At 36.1% G+C, this 23,842-nt stretch overlaps 1 protein-coding gene across 6 annotated transcripts in view; it reads left to right on the top strand.

Annotated features, from left to right (window-relative positions):
- The window catches only part of DNAAF11 (dynein axonemal assembly factor 11), a 34,281-nt gene extending 13,256 nt beyond the window's left edge, over positions 1 to 21,025 (top strand). For 5 of the 6 annotated variants that reach the window (XM_031504108.3, XM_031504109.3, XM_085573988.1 and 2 more), the window contains 5 exons: positions 1,750 to 1,815; positions 3,470 to 3,539; positions 4,366 to 4,461; positions 10,628 to 10,713; positions 20,465 to 21,025. In XM_031504108.3, coding sequence (XP_031359968.1) covers positions 1,750 to 1,815; positions 3,470 to 3,539; positions 4,366 to 4,461; positions 10,628 to 10,713; positions 20,465 to 20,651 — 505 coding nt within the window. In that variant the 3' untranslated portion in view covers positions 20,652 to 21,025. The other variant, XM_085573987.1, reaches the window with a different exon arrangement.
- Positions 21,026 to 23,842: the final 2,817 nt, after the last annotated feature.

Below are 23,842 nucleotides of genomic sequence, written 5' to 3'. Positions count from 1 at the left end.
ATTCAAGAAATTATATGTAGTGCACAGTTTTCAGTAAAACTGAGATAATTAAAGGTAGTAGAAGAGTTTAGTATCATGTTTAGTGTCATGTAGAGCCATGTTTAGTCTGTCTATACTTTCCATTGTACTGATGTGCTTTTTTCAGTAAAAATGTGTTGACTGGAAAAAAATTATATAATTTTCTAATCCAAAAAATAAGCCTAAAATAATTTAAATCTTGTGTTAATAGAACTTGCTTGTGCCTCTAAAAAGCAGAGACATTTAGACTAAATCCCTACTACCTTTTTTAGAAGAAACAAGAGTTCACTGTTAGTAGCATCCCTGTTTGTGTCACCCGAGTTTTCCAAATTTAGTCTGTGGATGTGCCCACATAAAGCCAGACCAATGAGCATTTTTTGTCATGACTTCAAGAATGTCACAGCTGTTCAGTGCAATCTGGCAGTGTATTGGAGAGACATAAAGAAATAGATACAAGTAAGCAGATGGTGTTCTCCAAAGTTTTTGCTTCAACGTGGAAGTCTCATGTCCATAAAAATGTCCAAACTTCTCTGATGTTCTTTTGGAAAGTTAGCAAGAGGAAAGGCTGTTTGCTGCTGAGGACAGACTATTTCTCTTCTTCAGTACTAATTAAGATTCCTCCTGGAAAATTTTATAGTTCTGTCCTCTTGTTCACCCTTCATGTTTTAGTGGATTCTCAAGATCAGTGATGCAGCCAGACAGGAAATAAAGCTGTTTTGTATTCTTTGCACTTTTCCATTAGAAAATACTCAGAAAGTACAACCCTTTGTAATCTTTCTTACAAATTGACTGTTCCAGAATATAGGAGAGCAAAGACTGAAAACTATTTGGCAAATATTTTTATTGCTGAAAAAATTTATCATCTGATCTGTTAACATTTGAGCATCTTTCCATTACCTAAACACATCTAAGTACTTTAATGTCACTGAAATACTCCAGATAACTTATATTAAGCAAAATCCTTTCATTTTATACTAATAACTAATTTATCAAAAGCTTCTAATTTGTAGGTAATTTCATTCTGTTTTTTCTCTGCTTTCATACATGGGAGATGTTTGAGCATATGAGCAGAACTTGTAAGCCTAGACTAGATCTCCTTACAGTTGTAGTAATAGATGGCATCAATTTATAACTGGTAAGATTAATTCTCAATTTTAAGAACACAGCCAAAAGATCACAAACACACAACTAATACAATCTACAGGCTCATTTTCAAATTCAAAGCTTATAGAATCAAGAATATTATGCAAATCAGGTTTTACTCTAGAAATGCAGAGACATTATACTTGGGGAAAATTAATTACTATGAACAAAAGTGCTTTTTCCTTTAAACATACCATAAGGTCAGAGTTAGAAAGTTGTGTATTTTTCATAAAATTTGGAACTTGTTTTTTTCTGTGAAGATGTAATAGAGTAACAGGTTTCACCAGCAGATGTCTCTCGTTCTGCATTGTCAGAATGAGCTTACTTTTAACTGATCTTCAGCAGAGGATTTTTTTTCTTGTGGTTTGTGTAGGGAGAACAGAAAATAAATATCAGTGACCTTGGCTCAAATACCAGTATTTTTTCTGTTCGTGGGGCAAATTACAACTGTTTCTATGATCACATGATATATTGTTTAAATGGTGTTTATATTCATCTAAAATTGCTAACATTTGAACTATGCTGTTATGTTTGCTTATTCACTCCAGTAGTATTTATCCTGGAGGTGTTTCTTTTCATTGTTATTAGGCTTCATTTTTCTCTGAAAGATGATGAAGAAAACAACCAGATCATCTTGGATCTTGCTGTTTACAGGTCAGATCTTTTTTCCCAATAATTTTTGCCACTCATAAGATGTAATACACAGTGCTTCAATTACACTGCTCTCTGTAACAGGGACTTTTCAAGAAGAAAACAAATCATGTAGTGGATAATGGAACCAATCTCAAAACCTGTGCCAAAGAAGTGAAGTTGAATAAGCCAAAGGCCCTTCAGACTGTTGTGTTAATCCTGAATGGACGCTGTGTCCAATAGTCCTTTTGGGAACTGATTTCTGCAGCCCACAGGCAGAACAGGTGTCTTCCACGCTTGTTCTCTTTTACATATGTAAAATCTTATCCATTCTTTCATTCTTCCTTTTCAGATAAAGGCTGTAGGGAGTGGGTTTTTTGCTCATGCTTTGGCCCTAGAATGCTTCAGTACAGTTCATGTGCTTCTAGTTAAAATTCTTCTTCTCCCTGAGACAGAGTAGACTTGTCTCATTTTCCTTGATTAGCGGAAAGAGTCCATGGCTCATGCCTATTGTTGAAATGTACCAGACCATTGCTTGAAACAAATTTGGTTGAATCAGGCAAAATATGACAAGGAGGTCATAGATATACTGCTAAGCTGGCATGAGACCTTTACCATTCTTCAGGTAACCCACAACTTTATCTATCCATAATAGAAACTTGTTACATAAAACTTGAACTAGTTTTATAGCACTAAAATATTATTCATGCCAGGTATGCTTCCCTTGAAAGTCATTACTTTCCCTCAAAAGTGGTTTGCTCTATGTTTCTGACTTATGTTTCTGACTTATAAGATATAGATCTTTTCCTAGAACCTCAAAAAATCTATTTAGGTGCAATAAATTGCTGGATGTACTACAGAATCACAGAATCATTTAGGTTGGAAACAACTTTCAAGATCATTAAGTCCAGCCTTTAACCCATCATGACCTTGTCAGCTACACCACAGCACTAAGTGCCACATACAGTCATTTCTTGAACACTTTGGGACCCTGGGTAGTCCATATTTTAATAGTCTGTGCTTACTTGTAAGAAATGCAGACTAAAACATTTGAAAAATTCACCTGTAAAGTAACATTGTAAAAGAAGGGAAATGGGAAATATGTACTTGTTCATTTCCATGAGTCACATCAGGTGTCACATAGTGAAGAGCAGATGTAAAAGTGGAGCTTTTATAGGCCACAAATTTTGTTTGAAAGATTTAAAGTTACTGGGTTCTCTGGGAGTGGAAAGTATATCTGTTCTTTGTTTTCCAGCAAATTCTGTACAAAAAAAAGGGAATTTCTGTTATAATTTTAGTAGCAAAACCTTCAGAAGGAAAAGTAGCAAATTATTTTCACAATTTTAAATAGTATATTGATTAATTTTCATATTAATATAAAGCACTGAACTAACAGATGAAAGACCTTTTTGTTTTCCTCAAGGATTTTGAATCCTTGCAGTTATGCAATAGCTAATGTCATGGGCTTGACAGAATTTAGACATTGTAAGTAAGTGACATTCACAGGAAGATCATGGGGTGTTTTTCCCCAAAACTTTAAATCCTAGTAGTATTTTGAAAAAATTAATAACTGAAATTTAAACTTGTGCTTTATAAACTGTGAAACTTTGAAAGAGCTGTGTGGTCTATTGTAGATTGATTCATTTATTTCATTTTATTTATATATTTCATTCTGAAGACATTTGGACACTTCTTTACTTGATGTTGATGTGCAGCCAACTTACATACGAGTACTGGTGAAGGGAAAGGTGCGTGATTTCTTATACATTCATTTCAATCAAGAGTTAATGTTTGCCAGTTATTCAGTGGACTCTGGATCTGACTTCTGTAAGTTACCAGTCATTTGCATTTATGCAGAGAGAACATTCTTTCAATACCAACATTATTTTGAACCACATATAAACTCTGGAAGTCCTAACCAGAAGATGTACAAAGCCTGAAATAAAATTTCACTTTCATTCTCTCCTCTCTTCTTATTCCCCCCGCAAGTGTACCATAATTCACTTTAGAAGAGAGCTTCCTAGTTGCCCTAGACAAGAATTTAGCAATTTCACAATCTGGAATTTATAGCTGACAGAAACCAATGGATGTATGTTCTTTTGGAAGGGCATTGAAAATGTAATTCCAGTTTTCTCTTTTCTTGGTGGTTTTAATTTTATCATCATTAAAAAAAAATAAATCAGAGTGCTTCCACAGTAAACCAAAATCCCTATTTTTAACTGAGCCAACTGCATAAACAAATCTTGAGAATTGATTTATGTCTAAATAGATTGGATAATCTTTCTCATTTAATTGCTAATATAAGTCAAGCATCATTTTATAACCTTCTTTAGAAATACCACTTCAGGAATGGCAGCAATTCAGGAACATACATCTGACTCTACTTGTAAGCAAAACTATTTAGCATAATTTATTAGGTTTAGTAATACCATACCTGTAGTTAAAGTATTTAGACCTGCAGTATCCTTTAAATCAAAGGATGTGATAGTGGTGGTTTTGTATTTGTTTTGTCGATGTGAAAGAAAGAAAAAGATATTTTAGCATGATAAACTTCAATTCCATTTTGTCTTGTAGCCTTTTCAGCTTGTGCTCCCTGAGGAAGTGAAGCCAGACAGCAGCTCTGCTAAAAGATCACAAACAACTGGTCATTTAGTTGTCACCATGCCAAAGGTATGTAAAATAGGAGACATCACACAAAGGTCCTTAAATGTTGTGAGTACTTTGGGAATGTTTCTGAGTTACAGGTAACATCTGGCTTGCTAAAGATACGCAGTCTGGCCTTTCCCATCGGGGCATATTTTCCAAAAAAGGAGCATTGCATAAAGACAATTTAATTGCACAGCCAAGCCTTAGTATTTAAAATTCCTCTACAGAAACACAATGAAAATCAGTATTAATAGAAATTTGTATTTCTTTTACTTTAAGCAAGATCAGCTTTTTTATATGCTAAAAAAGACTATTCAAAACATGCGGTATTGTGCAAATGTGTAAGAAGATAGCTTTTTTTTAAATGAAAAATCTACTTCCTTTTCCCAGTTGTGAATAATAAGAACAAATCAGTTTATCAAAATTTGTGTGGCACACATAAATATGAAGGTTACATATTTGTTCAAATAAAGGGATGATGCACTACTCTCATTTCTCATGTGTTTGGAAAAAGAGTTGCTTAATTCATTTTCCCTTCATGCTCTGCCTGGCTGGAAAAGATCCCCTGACCAGCTGTACCAATTACTGAGACCATAGAGCAAGAAGGCTGTGGGAACATGGTGTTTCAACTGAAACTGCTTGGAGCAGACAGGGAGCTGGAAGTTCTAGGGAGGTGGAGTTCCAGAGATGATAATGGATTATATAGTGGTGTTCTGGATGCTGAGGGAGAAGTTAATCAACTGCAGCATCTTCTACTGTTGCCTTGGGAGGGTTGGGTTGCTTTCAAGGCCTCTGTAGGACATCTTATACTTTTGGCTTTTGAAATATGGTAATCCTGCCCAGGGATACAGTAAAAAAAACAATCTCTTGGTGCTCTAGCCTTACTCTTATGCCCTTTAGGGAATTTCTCTGTTGTATAAGGGCAGAGGATATGTGTGAGCTCACCAGAATATATCAAATACAGCATTTCCTTCTGAAGGAAGAAACTATTTAGCTGAAATAGGCTCACCTGCTATATGGGGTCATTTTTTTCACTTTGTGATTCTGATTTAATTCTAAGCTCTAACTTTTGGCTTTATCTTTTGTGGTTATTACCTTCTATGTTCCCTTCTACACTCCAGTCCCATACCATCTGTCTGTCCCTAAGAGGACAGTCCCTCATCGAATCACAAACTGTCACTAGCATCAAACATGCATTTTTGCCAAAAATGTAAGAATACTGAAAATTGTACTTATTTGGTTAAGGTAGATATTTTCTGAATGTTCAAAATCACTCAAATGAGAATTTATGTTTCCATAAATTTGTTTTGGTATTTGTCATTTTGGATAGTGTAATTTTTAAATGTATATGGGTTTTTTTTTAGTTTAATAGGAACTTGTCTTTGCTGTTTTCTGTCCCATACACTACTTTTATTACTCATACATCTTGCTAGTTCCTTTGTGGATGATCAATGCCTTTGAAAATGTAAATATTTCCAAGTGTGTCTGGATATATATTAACTCTGCTGCCTACCTATAAAATCATACCTAAATCAGCAAAATGAATATTCTCTCTTCATATTGTGATTGAGAACTGCCTTTATTCCATTATTAACTTTATATTTAACCACATATACGTAGCTATACCTACGTATTTTGCCTAGCCTGAGGCTCTGGAGCATACTTCATCTCAGAATACATGATTCTCAGAATACATCTCAGTAAAATGTGAGGAGAGAGTAGCACTATAGAATAACTGGGTAGATGTTCTCAGCTTTGTTCTCTCTAACCTAACCTTGGTTTGGTTAAAACTGTTTGAGTAGCTTGGACACAGGAAGGGATGCATGAATGGAATGCTGCATGGTGTCTTTGTTGTCAATGGATTCTGGAAAGCAGCTTTGCAGAAAAGGAAAGGGAGTCTTGGTTGCCACGTAGTTGAACATGAGTCAGCAATACCCTCTTCTGTCAAAGAACACCAGCTGAGTCCTGAGTAGTGTTAGGAGCATGGCCAGCAGGTGGAGGAAGGCCATCCTCCCCCCTGTTCAGCTTTGGTGAGAGACACGTGGAGTGCTGTGTCCAGAGCTGAGCTCCCAAGGGCCAGAGAGACACGGACCTGCTGGAGAGAATCCAGCAAAGGGCCACAAAGATGATCAAGGAACTGGAGCACATCTCCTGTGAGGAAGGGCTGAGAGAGCTGTGACTGTCCAGCCTGGAGAAGAGAAGGTTTAAGGGTATCTTATCAATTCACAGAAATGCCTAAAGGAAGGGTGCAAAGAGTCAGAGCCAGGCTCTTCGGTGGTGCTCAGTGACAGCACCAGAGACAGTAGGCACAAACTGAAATGCAGGAGTTCCCTCTGAAGACCAAGAATCTGACTGTGAGGGTGATCAGGTGCCTGCACAGGTCACCCAGGGAGGTTGTGAATCCTCCATCCCTGGAGATATTCTAAAACCATCTTCAGAATTCCCAGTGGTCCTGGGCAACTGGCTCAAGTGGGCCCTGCTTGAGCAGGGGGCTTGGATTAGATGACCTCCACAGGTCCTTGCCAATCTCCAGCATTCTGTGATCCTGTGAACTTCATGGATTTACTGACCAAAGATGGATCTTGTGTTACTTCACTGCAATTGCATGTAAAGGATACTAACCTATTGTTCACTGTTTTACAGAATCTGTTCTCTTCCCCTAGGACTGAAATAGAGTGCTCAGTTTAAAGTTTTGGGGCCTAGATCTTCTTCAGATGATTTTGAGCCATACAAATTTTATTATGATTAATGGGATGTAATATAGGAAGAAAGGTAAATTAATAATGATTGACAACAGGAAGGACAATAAGTATTTTCTTGCAGAATATTGTGGCTGATTTTATCAATGATTGAGAATACTAGTTCAAGATCAGCAACTTAATGGGATTTCCTCTTAGTATGAGGAATTTGTATTCTGGAAGACCAGAATACAATCAATTTCTTTCAGGCTTTTATCAGTGACAAGACAAGCTTAATGACCACATTACACTGTATTTTATCCTTTTGCTCCTAAAAAACAGTTATCAAAATAGTATTGTTTTGATAAATGTATAAATGGCCTCGCACATTCCTTACATAACTGAAATGTTGTTCACTAATCTAAAAATAGTCTCCGATAATAATCTTCATGTATTCTAAAAATATCTCTCTCCTCAGTAACACAACAGAAATCTATCTGAATTCTAAGTGGTTTTCACTTGTTTTAATGACCTTCTGTTCAGGTTAATAAACCTTTCACCAATCATCTTCCAGCCTGTTTATAGTTCCCTAGTCTTTAAAAATAAAAACAAAACCTCTTTCCTTGCCTCTCTGATGACCTTGTCACATCACAGATGTTGGAGATAGTAAATTCTACATGAAGTAAAAGAAAGGAATCATTTTCACATTCATTTCTGGAAACATATTTTTTACCGTATTACTTGCTACACAACAAATCATCACAGAATGGGTGCCTTTCTAAGGCAGTGTTTACCAACATATTTTGGAAGGTCATCAAAAGAAACTGAAGGACACAATGCTCAGTGAAATATTATAGTGACACTTTTAAAGTGTAGTGTTTATACCGCAATAATCCTTTGTAGAAGATTTTTCATGAGTAAGGTGTTGACAGTGACTACATTGTACATGCCTCATGTTGTGGGAAAAATATTTGTGACATGAAGCTTCCCAGATTTTGAACCTCTATGCTCTGGCAGCATCATCTTTGCAGATGATGCAGGCAAATGAAAAACTGGGAGATTCTTTAATAGAATTTGACTAAAAATGGCAAATTAATAAATGATTTCATAAAATGTCATCAGTAGATTACACCAGCATTTTAATTACTGCCTCAGTAAAAGCATCAAGCCCCTGTTTGTTATTAACAGACAGGTTTTATTTAGAGTTCTGAGACATTCTCTGTCATGTTTTAAAACTTTCTTTTCCTTAGTTTAGTGAGTCAGAAAGTAAAATTTGGACTTTTGATTAATTCTTTATTATATTACCAGCCACAAATGAATGCTGACAGCTTTTTATTGCCTGAGATTTCAAAAGAGATTAGAAATTTAAAGATCAATGAGAGTTAGATTCCTTAATTAATCTAAAAATAGGAATGGTGGTGTGTATTATGCATGTCAGTGTTATTTGATAGAATTACTTTATATAATTCCTACTTATCTAGGTATGGTAAATGCAGTAATATTTCATTACCATCAAAGGCATGTGGAAACACAGCTGTAGAACCCTAGAAATCTAATAATCCTTGAGCATAAATGTGATTCAGGGAAAATCTGTTACACAGAGGAATTCCCATTGTAGAATGAAAAAGCCATTGTAGGAAAAAAATGGGTAGACTGAAAATATGAATAAAAATATGGCTTTCACATATTCCTTCTGTTTTCTCAAATAAACTCCAGATTTTATTTAAAACATCTCTATCTAGAATCATTTGATAATGATCTTAAAAGGGGTGCATTTTCTATTTTCTAAATAATCATAGAATCATAGGATATGCTGGGTTGGATGGAACCCATCAGGATCATCATATCCAACTCTTGGCCCTGCACAGGACATCCCAAGAGTCACACCATGTGCCTGAGAGCATTGTCAAAAGTGCTTCTTGAACCCTGTCAGGCTTGCTGCTGTGACAGCTTTCCTGGGGAGCCTGCTCAAGTGCCCAAACACCCTCTGGCTAAAGAACCTTTTCCTAATATCCAACCTAAACCTTCCCTGACACAACTTCAGGCCATTCCCTTGGGTCCTGACACTAGTTACCTGAGAGAAGAGATCAGTGCCTGCCTGTCCTATTCCTCTCATGAGGATGTTGAAGACCTCAATGAAGCCTCCCCTCCATCTCCTCCAGGCTTAAGAGACAAAGAGATTCAGCCACTCCTCATACGGCCAGACCCTTCACCATCCTCATGGCTTCCTTTGCGTGCTCTCTCGTAGCTTCATGTCTTTTTTTATATTGTGTTGCCCAAAACTGTACACAAAAATGTAAATATTGGAAATCATAGTATTAATATCATAAATACTAGTATCATAGAATAACTTTCAGAAAGCTTCATTATATTAATTTAGTAAATTTTCTTATATACCACAGGCCTCAAATTTCACACTGGTATCTTACTACTGAGCCCAAATTATACAAATCCTCACCCTTCCCTAAGTTCCAAGGTCAGTTCTTGTCAAGGATGTATTTTCTTAGGAGTGCAGAATCAGCACATTTTTTCACCATCCTTGATGATGTGCTCTGAGGACAAAGTAAGAAGCACAAGTCTCCAGGGGATCAGCAGAATGAATTTCTGTTAAAAAAAAAAAAGAACGTTTGAAATGAGGGAATGTAGAAATAAAAAAGGCTTTCTTTCCCTCATCAGAGTATATACAGAATCAGAGGGGTTCAGCCTCTTCACAATGATTTCCAGAAACAGATGACAGAAGCTACAGAATCTGTCTTTATATAATTTGGGGTTCAGAGTGGAGACTAAATTCACACGGCTTCTGTAACAGACTGCTCTCAAATCAGTTGGACTATGAAACAGTCAATAACATGAACTATTTGGTATAGTTCCTGTTCTTCCTCCTTTCAGATGCTTAAGGGATCCCTCTCCCACGCTGTTGTTATGAAGGGAAAAAGACATCCTTTTGCAATCTCCTTTTGCAACGAGATACCCTTTTGTCAATAACACATCTTCCAAAAAATCATGGTGGACGTGTTTTCTTTGAGAAGGGGAATTCACCTGGACTTTGAACCTAAGTTTCTGTTTTAACAAAGGAGCTGAGAGAGTTTGTGGGCACTTGTCATTTGAGTGAGGAGTCTAGACTCCAGCTGATTTTTTTAATAAAAATGTCAGAACAAGTACTTGTTCTGACACCAGAACTGAAATGCAATCAGTAATGTGCATTATTAACATGGTGCTAAACAAGATAGCATATATTTAAACACAAGTAGATGTATATATTTAAATACTCTTTTTTGTATAATTTTATAAATGTTTGACTATATTTCCATTCAGATAATTTGGTTTAACTTGCCTTATGTCTGTGTTTCATGCTGAGTGAAGAGTGTTAAAATGTAACAGAAAGAGTAAATGTCACAAGAGAAAATATATGCAGACACTCTCAATTTTCTATTTTTGAAAGATTATTTAAATGCTTTCAAGCATAAGTGTCAACTTTTATGAGAATTATGTTTTGTCTATTTTTATTTTAGGCTAAAGAAATAATCCTGGCTAAGCAAAAAGTTTCAGCTTCAATTAAACATTCTGACTGCAATATACAGCAAAAAAACACAAGAAGGTAATTCCTTTTTATCTTCTGCATCGGTTTTATTTTTATAAGTGTGTTATTCACATGCCAGAATATGTACTTCTTTTATGTTATTGTTAAAAATATTGATTAGTATAGAGTAAAAGGAAGTCTAAAAGCTTTAGATTAATTAACTGTCTGGTGCTGTTTATTGAAAAGTGATCTTCTTCAATTGCAGAGCCAAAAATCCACTTATTTTTGCCTATCAGTTTTTTTCCATCAGCTCATTCAGGTTGTTAACTGGTATATATTAAAACGAAATCACCTACTGAGAATGGCCTTTGCAGAGCTCCTTGCTATGGAACCCAACTCTGGAAACCTTTTAAAAAGCAGTTATTTTGAATCTCTCCCATGAATGTATTTTCTTACAGATTATACAGATTGATCTGCTGCTCTAGTAAACAGGTTCAAAAAACAATTCTGCAAGGTTTTGTAACACAGATCCATCCTATTAAATGTGATGCTAACTCCAGCTCTTGAAATCTTGTAAAGAATGACTGCCCAAAGCAAGTGAATATCAGTGATGCACTATTTTCTGTTTTTACTCCTAGCAAGTGCTACTGTAGAGACAGTGGGCTTCATGAACACTTGGCCTAAGTACAAATACCATGATACATGTTTTAATCTTTTCTTTTTGTTTTGCTATAGCAAATGATATTCATACCAGAATAAGATATTGTAACAGCAAAGTCCCTTAAGCTGTTTATCCATTTATATTTGAAGTGTTGCACTTGTTTCCTTGTTTGATTTTATTGTGTTGAATCTTGTTAAAAAGGCTAAGCAGTTAGTAAAAAATGGCATTTTGGATTGTGGCTGTTCTTGGTCTTAATGTTTAGGACACTGGCAAAATGGTTCTGCAAGAGTCAATTGTAATTAATTCTACTTTTAATTTCTTATTTCTAAGAAAAAACCGTCATTAACTTCTTTTCTTGATGATCTGCCTATGAGAAGATGAGAGGGCAGCCTGCAAGTATTTTTTGAGTACTAGTGAGCCCCAAGGACTGTACCCTCTCCTTAAGCAGCAGTCATTACAACAGTGTAACACTCTGATTACAGAGCATTTAAAATATTTTTAGAAGGTCTAGGTCCCGTGGAGGATACTTACTCTCCATTATACTTGCAAAGTCATGGAAATCAGGTCAAGTCCCTGGTGACTGGAAAAATGGAAATATTGCACCCATTTTTAAAAAGAGTAGAAAGAAGGATGCTAGGAACTTGTCAGCTGACAGAATATCATCCTCACCTTCAGGGTTTCTCCTCTGCCTGGGAGTCATGGAACAGATCCTCCAAGAAGCTATGTTGAGGCACACAGAGGACAGGGGAATGATTCAGGACAGCCAGCACAGCTCCACCAAGGGCAAGGCCAACCTAGTGACCTTCTGTGATTGAATGCCTCTATCAGTGAACAAGACAACAGCTACAGCTGTCATCTGTCTGGACTTCTGTCAGGCCTTGGTCACAGTCCTCCTCCAGCATCCTTCTTTCTAATTTGTTAAGATATGGATTTGGTGGATGGATGGTTCAGTGGATCAGGAATTGGTAGGATGGTTTTTGTCCAGAGGGGAGTAGGCAATGACTCAATCTCTGGATGGAGATCACAAGTGGTGTCCCTCAGGGGCCCATACTGGGACCAGTACATTTTCATGTCAAACACACTCTCAGCAAGCTTGTGGGTGACTCCAAGCTGGGTGGTGCAGTTCACATGCCAGAAGGTGGGATGCCATCCAAAGGGATGCGGACAAGCTTGAGAAATGGGTTCGCATGAATGTCATTGGGTTGAACAAGGTCAAATGCGAGGTGGTATACATGGGTCAGGACAGCCCCTGGTATAAATAAAGTCTGAGGGCAGAAGGGATTGAGAGCAGACCTGAGAAGAACCTGGGGATACTGGTGCATGAAAAACTGGATATGAGCAGGCAGTGTGCACTTGCAGGCCAGAAAGCCAGCCATGTCCTGGGTGGCATCAAAACCAGCATGGACAGCAGGTTGAGTGAGGGGATTCTCCCTCTCTGCTCTGCTCTACCAAGACCCCGCCTGGAGTTCTGCATCCAGCTCTGGGATCCTTAGTACAGGAAAGACATGGATCTAATACAGTCAGTCCAGAGGAAAGCTACAAAATTTATCAGAGGGCTGGAGCACCTCTCCTATAAGGAAAGGCTGAGAGAGTCTGTGTTCTTCAGTCTGGAAAAGATAAGGTTTCAGGGACACTTTCTCGCAGCTTTTCGCACTAAAAAGAATCTTGTAAAAAAGATGGGAACAGATTTCAAGGCCTAATTTTTTTAAAGTAAAAAGAGGAAATATATAAGAAAGAATTTTTGTGTTATGAGGGTGGCACCAGCTTCCCAGAGAGGTGATGGATGCCTCACCCCTATAAACATTCAAGGTCAGGTTGAATGGGACTCTGAGCAACCTGATTTATTTGAGGATGTGCCTTGCTCATTGCAGAGGGGTTGGACTGGATGACCTGTAAATTTCCCTTTGAACCCAAACCATTCTGTGAATCTATTCTATGCCTCTTCTTTGCAAAAGGAATAATGCTTTACCACAAAAGTGCAGCTAAATCTTTAAATGCATTACAAGAAAATAAAGAAACAACTTGTGTATTAGGAAAATATATTTCCTTAGAACCCTCTGTCTTTAGTTTTGGTTGCATAGTAAATGTTTAAATAATAATGGGAGCATGGAAATAATAATGTGAAATGGTGCCTTTTCCTGCCAGCTGATAAACGAAAGATATTCTGTGGCATAGTGAAACTCCAAAAATTTGTGTTTGATTTCTGTGCAGTTTTAATAATATGCTTCCTGCACATTTTCAGGGTTAAAATACTGTAGGAATATATACCACAAAAGTAGAAGTAGGAAAAGAGTCTTTGAAGTACAGTTCTTTCTAAAAATAGTATGTTTTGACCTCTTTAGCGGAAAAGTCGCTGACTAGCCAGATGTTAAAAATTTGCTGAATAGCTGTCTCTTAGATTACAGAAGAACATTCATTACAATGATTATACTTGACAGCTACAGATGTCTTAGCTAAATGCTGTCAGACATATAATCTGCCAAACTGTAATGCAGAGCTTTAAATCTCTTTAACTCTTGTTAGCTAGATTACATTATGATATTGTCATTACTTCTGCCATGTATAAGAGATTTTTTCTGTGACTATATACAAAACTGTATTTGGAACCTAAAAAGAGGCAAGTCTGTGTGGAAGGAATTATACTGATCTATAATATTTAGACTAATATAAAAATAATAGACTGATCTCTTGTATTTACAAAGCCTCTATTAATGCAGTAGCTGAGTGTGCCATTCCTTACTGGAACTGGCCTCCCAGTTCAGCTGTAAGATACCAAAGCTGAGTTCTCCACAGCTGCGTAGAGGAAATTCAGAGATAGAAAGAAACTGACTTTTCAGAAGTTGCACTGGAAATCTTAAGAGTAGCAGTTACATAAAGTTAATAATCCTTGTCTCACACCTTCAGCTTTAGGCTATTCTTCCTTTAGCATGTTGGAGAAGAAAAAAGTTAAACAAAAAATGTCTCTAGATATAAATATACACACATTTGAGTTCCTCCAGTAATTAAACATTCATAGGAATACAACTGTTTTCTTTCATTTTTTCAGTTTTCTTCCTTAGCTTTTATTTTGTTTTTTATTACTGTATATCTTTATGTACAGAGAGGTTGAGAAATGTAGCCAGACAATGGTTTAATTTGAAGAGGCAAAGGAACGGAGTGGCAATTTCTTCAGAATTAAAATCTAATCAGCAAGTTCTGATCTATAAACACCTTTTATATTGAAATAAGGAATGTAAGGTAGAGGTGATTCCTATCTTAGTAGTTCAGGCATTGCAAATCTGACTGCCCTGTCTTCCCCTCTTACCTATGCAGGAGTGTACTGTGTGACCAAGCCAGTACATGCTCTAGAGAATACCATGTAATACATGAGGTTGGAAATCTGACTTACATTCCACTGGAATCAGATCTTAGTGGTAGTGAATAATGTTTGGCTTTTGGCAATTTTTGTTTTGTTTCAGTTTTGTTTGGTTTGGGTTTTTTTCATCTGGATTCTTAAGGAGAAAAAAAAAAAGAAAAATATGCTGCTGGATTGTCTACCTCTATCTGCTGGTGAACTCATAAATGCCTCTGAACAGGTTATCCAAATTTCAACCAAATCTCACTAATTGTGAAAGATATAAAATATATAAAATTACCTGTAAGTTATATTGAACTTGAGACTGAGAAAACTTGAATGTTTTTAATCACTGTATTAGATTTTAATTCTAATAATTTTCTAGCAAACATGTCACATACAGACTCATCAACAGAACTTCTTTTATGGTTTGCAGTTTCAGTGATAAACGAGCATTATTTTACTTTTCTTGGAGAAATTTTTGGGTTTAGTTAAGCTTTTCTTTGCATATTATCAAATAAAGAATAAAAGACTGATTATTTCAAAAATTCCCTACAGCTATCTCACTTGAGATGTAAGTGTTGCTGAAGATGAAACATACTGCAAAGCTCTGTTTTACTGGATGACCCTCATTTAGCTTGGTTCATTTTGTTGGAGAAGTGGCAAAGATAAAATTTGTGATAAAAAATTGTAGATGTAAGAGTAAGAATTTTTCTTTGGGAGTGAGAAGTTCTAATTTGAATTCTTGAAGCAGTCTTTGTGAAGTGTCAGAATACTGTCTTTCCACTGACTGAATGGCTGAAAATCTCTCCCAGTCTTAAATTCCTACAGCTTACACAGAGGGATGTGATGAGTTGGAAGGCAGAGAGCCCTGTGTTGTGAAGAGAAATACAGTAGAACAAAATGAGTCATTTCCTCAGGATTGGGAGGGGGAGGTAAGATGAGGTCAGAAACTGAATGGCATTGCAGACAAACTGATCTGAAAGAGCTGCAAGAGGATTTATGTGATCTTTCAGAACCCAAATTCTCAGTGTCTAAACCAAGCACAAACATTTCAATGTAAAGAAGGACAAGTGCATCTGAAGAGTAGCCTGAATAATAGATAAGTAAATGTGTGCAAAGCTCACAAATGACAAGTCAGTTATCAGTTCTATTGAGATGTAGTGCCTTTGATAATTACCTGGGATTAGATCACAAATCTTGAGAGTTGAATAGTTTGGAGAATTAATATTTTCTGGTAATGAAGTTGGCTAGTTGTCATGAAGATATTGAAAACTTTTAGAATGCAAGTAATAATATATGGGAAAGGAGGAATCATAGGAACTGTAATTTAGTTGGCTTCTTAACCAGAAACTGTAGTCAGTTATGACTAAGAAACATGTTAAAAATGTTTTTACTCTAATTAATTTCAAAGTATGGAGTCATTTGCATTCTCATAGAGGCTTGGAGCTAATCAAAGTAGAGGGTGTGCATCTCCATCATTTGACTAATTAGGAGAACAAAAGGTGGGGTTCCTCAGAAGTGATTTGAAAATTAATTTGCACACTGGCATCTGATAATCCTTAACTATAATAAAAGTGAGAAGGCTTCAGAAATGTGCCCTTCTGGAGAAAGCATTCTCAAGAGAACACTTCAGTTAGTTCCTGATCACTATAGTCTAAAGTTATCTTTGGTTGTGCATATGGGACAAGGACAAAAGTCTGAGGGCAGAGATGGACTTAAAAGTTACTTTATAACAATCCATAATTTTGAAAAATTTAGAATAAAGTGTGTTTTCAGTATATGTTTCCCAAATGTTTAAGGGTTTCAAGTTTCGCTAACAAATTTAACAGTGAAAGGAGAGCAAATAAGATGATATTATAGCCACATATTTAAATTCAGAGTCAATTTGCATATTGCAGGTATTGGAGGATTTTTCTGGCTTGTAGACAAGGTCAGTTTAAAATTTAGCATCTTGAAGTGATTATTCAAAAGAAGGAAAGGGATGGAACAGTGAAGTTGAAAATGTCACAGTGGCTATGATTTATTGTCTAACTTTTGAAAAAAAGGATGATAGTAATATATATATATATTCTCAGTCTGATGAATACTATTCATGAAATATATTTGTCTTTTAGAACAGAATGCCCTAGATATCATCAGCATTTTCTTTATCAGAACATTTACCACTAATTTGTTAGTTATTCTTCACTGTTTTGCCCCTGAGAAATGCATTTGATTCTACCAGTATTCATGTCTTCCAGCTGATTCTGAAGACTCCAGTTACAGCTTTATTTCAGATTACACACATATATGTGGAGATTTAAAAGGTCTCTTACACAATGAAAGAGGAATTAATTTTCCAAGTATTTAAAAAAAGACATAATTATTTGCTTAGATTACCTAGTAGATTTTTTTCTAAGCTTATATTTTCAAAAAATTGAGATCAGGGTATGACAAGTATCCTATATTCACCATCAGTTTTAAACATACCTAATAAAGATTTGTCTTACTCTAAGCTCTCAAATAAGATGTCAGTCCATATACTGGAATCACTCTATTTTCTTATTCAAGAAAAAGATTTATTAGTACTTTGTCTAGGATGATAATGATTTTTTGTCCTGTTTCATTCAGTGTTAAAACATTTGAAAAAGTGCCTCTTCAAAGCAGTTTGTTGTGACTCCTAAATATCCTTATATTTATATCCTGATACCAGAAAGGAACCTTTCAGTCATATGTCAATAACCATATATTCTGGATCAAAAATATGAGAAATCTCTAGCAATCTAATTTTACTGAAATTCAAAGATGACACAGGGAAATGTATAACTGTCAAATCATTTAAATATCAAGTATAGGGATTAAAGACTATGTAAATAAAAGTGTAAATTATCAAGAAATTATCAGATATGCCGTATGTCACGCACCAGATTGTTCAGCAGACTGCTGTAGTTATGCAAAACTTTCTTTATTGTGGAGTCTTCTAATTTTATTCTTTAAAAGCGTAGTCAAACTGTGTGGAGGTAGAAGTAGCCTTTCAAAGAGAAAAAAATGTTGGGAAGAAATAAAGGATTTAATTTTTTTTGTGTGGTGCTCTAGTGTTGGACCATAATTTTTTAGGTAGAGAACACTCAGCAGCAGGTAGCAGTGTCAAAAACTGTGAACTTCATCTATTTTTAGATCTGACCTTGAAATAGTTTGCAAACACTGAGATTTTCAGCTATGTTGTCTAGCTGGTCCTTCAAGGAATATTTTCGCTTTCATAACAGCTGTTTTACCATTGCTCATGGAAGGGCTTCAGCAATAAGATGATTTTTATTCTGTTAATTACATAGAAAAACCCTTGTTCTTTCTTCAAAAAATGTTCAGGTGGTTACCCTTGACCTCATCAATACCCAGCCTCTCTTGCATGGATTTCATGATGAGAGCAATAGATCTGTGTTGTAGCTGCACTGATTTCAGCCTGGCAGAGTCTTGCTGTCAGGCAGTTGTTGTATCATGGTAGCTGGGATAGCACTGTGGAGCTTTACTGAGCAAGTGTAGAATGTTTGATCATGTCCATGTAAGTATGTAAAAATCCACTTCCTTTCTGGAAAAATTCACTGTGCTTGATTCTCAGTCTTACCTGTTGCTAGCATACTTCAAGATTGATTACATGTGTTGTTGCAATTTTGAGAATGGCTGATGCAATAACCTTATTGCTTGTTGATGTGGATTGTTACTTATGACACACTGTGAATTCATTTCTGGAGTACTGAAGTTTATTCTGCTACTAAGAAATAAGATATTCAAATTCCATTATTGTGTTTTCATGAATGACAATTTGTACAATTGTTGAACAAATGTGAGATACCACTTCTAATTGAAATACTTCAAATTAAGGAAACTCTATTCTAGCATGTGATGGAGGGACAAGCTGAGCCTAATTTATTCTCATGTTTATGCTTTTTTAGCTTTTTATGAGGTGCCTCAGATTAGTGGTAAATGATTAGTTTAAGGGCCTGCTCGCTTTCTGATCTCACCAACGGCTACTGATAAAGTGATTCCAGGTCATGGCACATTTTGTAAATTACACAGGAAACAAAAATGCTCTTTACTTTTGGGGAATGAACATTTTTCAGCGTGTTGCCACAAATGGACACTTTTTTTGTTTCATTAAATAGTATAGTGCAATAGCAGAAAAAAATCTAGCTTTATAAATTGAAGCATATTCAGAGTAAAGAAATAAGAATTTTCTTATATTTGTTTTCATTACCCGTAAAATTCTACTCTGAGTAATTTTTGCTTATGGCATTATTTGGAAAAGATTTATGAAGATTATTAAAGCAGCTAGCTTCTCTGGCTGTTTTCTGCTTAGAAAAAAATATTCACATTATTCTTTTAGTACAAGAAAAATCTAGTGGCATAGAGCTGAAAGAGGGGGTTAGGCTGATGACTGCCTCTGGAACTGCAAGAAAAATCGAGTGGCATAGAGCTGAAAGAGGTGTTTAGGCTGGTGACTCCCTTTTGTGGAACTCCTGCTTTCCTCAGCATAGCAGAGGAGCAGAGGAGAAGCCCTCCCACAGCCCCTCTGCATCTCTCCTTCAGTGGGACAGAGACCCTGCACACAGCGAGGGCTGGGATGCCTGCTCACATCTCCCACAGCCTTGATGGAGAAGCATTGGCAGAATCTGGAAGCTGCCCTGCAAAACTCTCCCTGTTTTAACAACTAAAGATGGTGTATTTTCAGTTTAAAATCTTTTTACTGTACTTTAGACTCAAATTTTCATTCCCTGTGTTGTCATCCATAAAATGCATTCTGTCATTTGCTTCCCCCTTGTTTGTTCTATTTCTAAGAAGCCTTTCTGATCTCCTGGGTAAACAGTTTTCTCACATCTCTGAAGGGTGAGGCCCTGTCTTTTCTAATGCTGAGCTGGGAACTGTGACTCAGTATAAAATGGAGTTATGAAGATGTACAAATCATGCTGTAATTTGAAGAAATTAAACATAATTGTACAATTAAATTTCCATTTTGCCATTTTTTCATGTAAACAGATACCAATTGCATGAAAACAGGTTAGATTTTTTCAATTTAATCGAGCTCCTCTCTTAGAAATAAACAATGAGATTAAATGCTGCAAGATAGAGGGTATGTTTCAAATCTTTGATCATCGTGTGATGTGGATAGGTTTCCTTAATGAGTGGCCAGTACACATTTCTAAGTGTCATCTGAAAGAGTGTCCTTAATGGCATAGAATATGAAAATTGTGTTAAAACTCTGACTTTTCTTAAAATTTAATTTAATTTTTTTCATAATAAAAACATGGAGATGATTCATGTTGCCAAAATATAAAAATTAGCTGATCAAGTCAGACAAGTTCCTACAAAGTATTTCTGTTTTCCAAAGATGGACCTGTCACCTTGAAATTAATAGACAGACAGTGGGAAGGAACCATATAAAAAGGAACAGAAAAAAAAAAAAGAATAAAAAACAATTGGATTGAAAAAAAGATCTTGCATCAAAAGCCAACCATTTGTACTGTGATACCAGCAGTCACCACGTTCTGATATAAAGGGAATTATGGCTATCTAAAATTAACTTTTGAAGTTGGAGACTAAGGATCCTTTTGTAAAAAATCTTAGAGATTTTGTATTACTTTCATGTGTTTACACTCAGGGTTTTTATTTAGTAATCAATTCTCAAGTTACAAGAACTCTTAACCCTGGTTTAATTGGACTCAGTAACAACCCTCATATCATGTGTCTATAGGCAGGCACCCAAAATAGAACCATAGAATCACATAATGAATTCAAACAGTTCTGTTATATTCAACACTAAAATTACATTTTTTCCATTTATTTCCCTCTTGTCTCAGGAATGGACAAGTTGAGAAGTTGGAAGTGGATCCTAGCAAATATTCATTCCCTGATGTGACAAAGATAATCCAAGAAAAGGAACAAACTGGACAGGGACCTATAAACCTCCAACCACAGAAGGTTATAGAGGTTAAGAAGAGCTGTGTTGGTTTTGAAAATAATGAAGATGTTCCTCCCTTAATTTGAAACATTCTGAAATACCCCCTCTATAAGTACTGTGAACGCTTGTGTTGAATTCATGACCCTCTGTGTAAATAAAATAAAATAGAGCTGAAGTTGGCAATAACATTTCCTATCAATAATTTTTTAAAGAAGGTGTCTTCTGCTGCATTTTCTGTTAGTATATTTCTATATAAATTCTTTTTTTGTAGATTGTTTACTTAGTAACTCTGAAATTAGAATAGGGGCCTTATAGCAGAGATAGTAATTTTTTCAAACAATTTACTGTCTGGGTTGAGAAATGGCACATTACTGTAGAAAAAGAGAAAAGGAAGGAAGGAAGAAAGTGTTTGTAACAAGAGTTATGATTTTTCTCATTAAACTAAGCATAGGAAAAATCTGTGTGTATTCCTTCAGTGTTTTCATTTTCATGACAGATAACAGTAGAAGAAAAGGGTATGGTTGGAGTGAGAGATTGCTGTAAACTACCATTCATCTCTGAATCTCCAGCATAATGCACAGCTCCTGGATTCTGGAGCTTTCCTAACAGTCCCATTCCTTGAAGATTTTGGGAGACAATAAAGAAAAACTTCAAGACAAAAAATAAGTTGAGTGACTTACATTGCCTTCCTTATGCATTTGTAATTGTTTATAATGGAAGACTTCATTTGGAAGAGAAAATGCTTCAGATTTAAATGAGTTTGATTTTAGTCAAAAGCAAGCAAAGTCAGGAAGAATCAATATTTTCTGCTTAAAACTTGTTTTCATCCTTAAGATAGAAGATTAATAAGATGGAGTTATAATTGAACCACTCTTTAAGTTCAGATAGTGCCCCCAGTATCCTCAGTACACAGTCACGTTGATAACACAGCCTTTAAAAGTGCTGTATCCCTAATTGTGAAAAATGTGCAAAAACCTCAGCAGTTTGAATGAAAATATTTCCATTGAATTCTGGGAATTTTTAGCCACTCTAAAGTGTTTTATAGTTTTCTTCACAGATGTTTAATGTAAGATAAAGATAAATAGTATATCTTAAAGTGCACTGAAGAGAAGCAGAAAATATCCATCAGCTTAGGCTGATGGCTTGAACCGATGCATTTTCTTCGGTTGCAATTTGAAATGGATATAGGGTAAAAAAATGAAGTTTCATACTAATGCTGGATATACTAAAAGCTGAAAAGAAAATTTATATATCTCAAAGACATAAACCAAAGTTGAATTTGGGCATTCTCTGATGGACCATCATATCATCTTGGATTTTTCTTCTGCACTGACTCAATTTTTTCAACTGTAGAACAAATTTTTCAATGATACAAGCCTCTGAGCCCTGGTATATATTTTATCAGCTCTGCTCTGGTTAATGGAGTATAAAAACATCAACTGCTTTTGCAATATGTCCCAATTTACTAGAAATGCCTAACCTTGTCAGCTAACTATGGAACAGGCATATTAAATTTTATCTCTTGATCTCACTGGGTAGTAATATGCCCATAGGGTGAGCATGGATAATTTTCTATATTGCACATCAAGGTTCTGTATTTGAGATGGCACAGGGTGTCCCTGCCCTGGGGGTGGCAGTGGGGCTGCAGGATCCTGGGGACAAACAGGTTCCAGCAGGGCCAAAGGTGACAGCAGTGCAGGAGGAGGAGCTGAGGAGGGACCCCAAGGGCAGCTGGAGGAGGGGGAGAGCAAGAGGAGCTGCAGGCTCAGAGAAGGGATCCTCCCCTGGCAGCCCCAGAGAAATCCCTGTGGAACAGAGACCCCCTTGCAGGCCAGGAAGAGCCTGGGAGTCCTAAAAGTTGGTGCTGTTTCATGAAACTGCAGCCCAAATGGGAAAACAGGCAACAGATAAAGTAATTTTTAGCAATCAGATGGACAATTTAAGTTTTTATTCCTTTCTAGCCTACTGCCTTTTCTTTCAGATGTATGAAATTTGCTGACCTTGGGATAGATGAAAAGGAAAGGTTCCACCACATTTTTGAAGATAAGAATCGGTAAATTTTGGCAGCAGATTGAAAAACTTCTAAATTTCCTGTAATTTCATAGACTGCTGTTAGGATTCTGTGATGTTTCTAAGATGTGAACCTTTTACAGGTTTTCCTCTTTTTCTTCATTGCTTATTTATGAAAATTTTGTAGGGACAGTCAGCCTTTCAAACCTTCAGCCAATATGGATGAATCTGTCAAGAGATTCAGACAATTGTGGAAAACAGGCATCCATGCAGCCTGCTCAGGTATGGTTATTTTATAAAGAAAGCTATAAAAATAAATCTCTAATGTCAAACCAACATATAATATGATTATATATATGATTATATATATCATTTCCAACTCATTTTTCTTTTTCATCTGGTTTCATTGTAAATAGATTTTGCTCTGGTTTTGGGGGGAAAAATAAAAAATGTATTGAGCTACAATGACACCTCATGGAAAAATTAATAGCAGATACCGAAACTTTCTCAGAGCTACTGAAGAAAGTGTTGTTTCATGTGGTAACCTAATCTTGGGATCCAGCCTGAACACAGAGTATATTCTGAGAATTAGCTTCAATTAACCTCTCAGTCAGGTATGGGCCATGGAGAACACAAGCAGAGGTTGATCACAGAGCAACAAAGTGCACGAGCACAAAATGATACCACAAGAGCATAAACACACCTTACAAAATTTCTGATTACTATAATGCAATTTTGAGAGAAGACAAATGAGGATGAAGGACATGGAGACAATATAGAGGAAATATCTAGTGAAATAGTGAAAATTAGTGAAATAGTGAAATATAGTGAAAATTAGAAGATAACAAAAGGAATCAAAGATAGTTAGAGCCCCCACCAGAGAAAGGAAGACTGAGGAAGGAAACTCCAGCATTGTCCCCCAGTTAAGGAAATGGCAGCTGATCAAAGCCATTGTGCATTTGGAACACAATTCTCATACTTAGAGGAGACAAAAAAATGTTGCTTTTTGATTTGCCGCTTTTTGATTTGCCACTTGCTGCATTCTGCCACTGCAGACTCAGCAGTTGTACATACAGCATTATCTCTTACTACGTAATTGGGTTAAGTAGATTAAAATTTCAGAAAGCACTGAGTGTGTGTTGTGATATTTCACCTCTAACTAGATGACTGGAAGAATTTTAACAGCATGCAGTTATGGATTTACTCATCATCCAGTAGACAGGAGATGGATGTGGTTAATGAAAAATTCTAGCAGTACTGAGAGGAA

This window comes from Lonchura striata, chromosome 2 (assembly GCF_050655825.1).
Source record: "Lonchura striata isolate lonStrDom1 chromosome 2, ASM5065582v1, whole genome shotgun sequence".
Taxonomy (NCBI): domain Eukaryota; kingdom Metazoa; phylum Chordata; class Aves; order Passeriformes; family Estrildidae; genus Lonchura; species Lonchura striata.
This window is presented reverse-complemented; position numbering and strand designations above follow the sequence as displayed.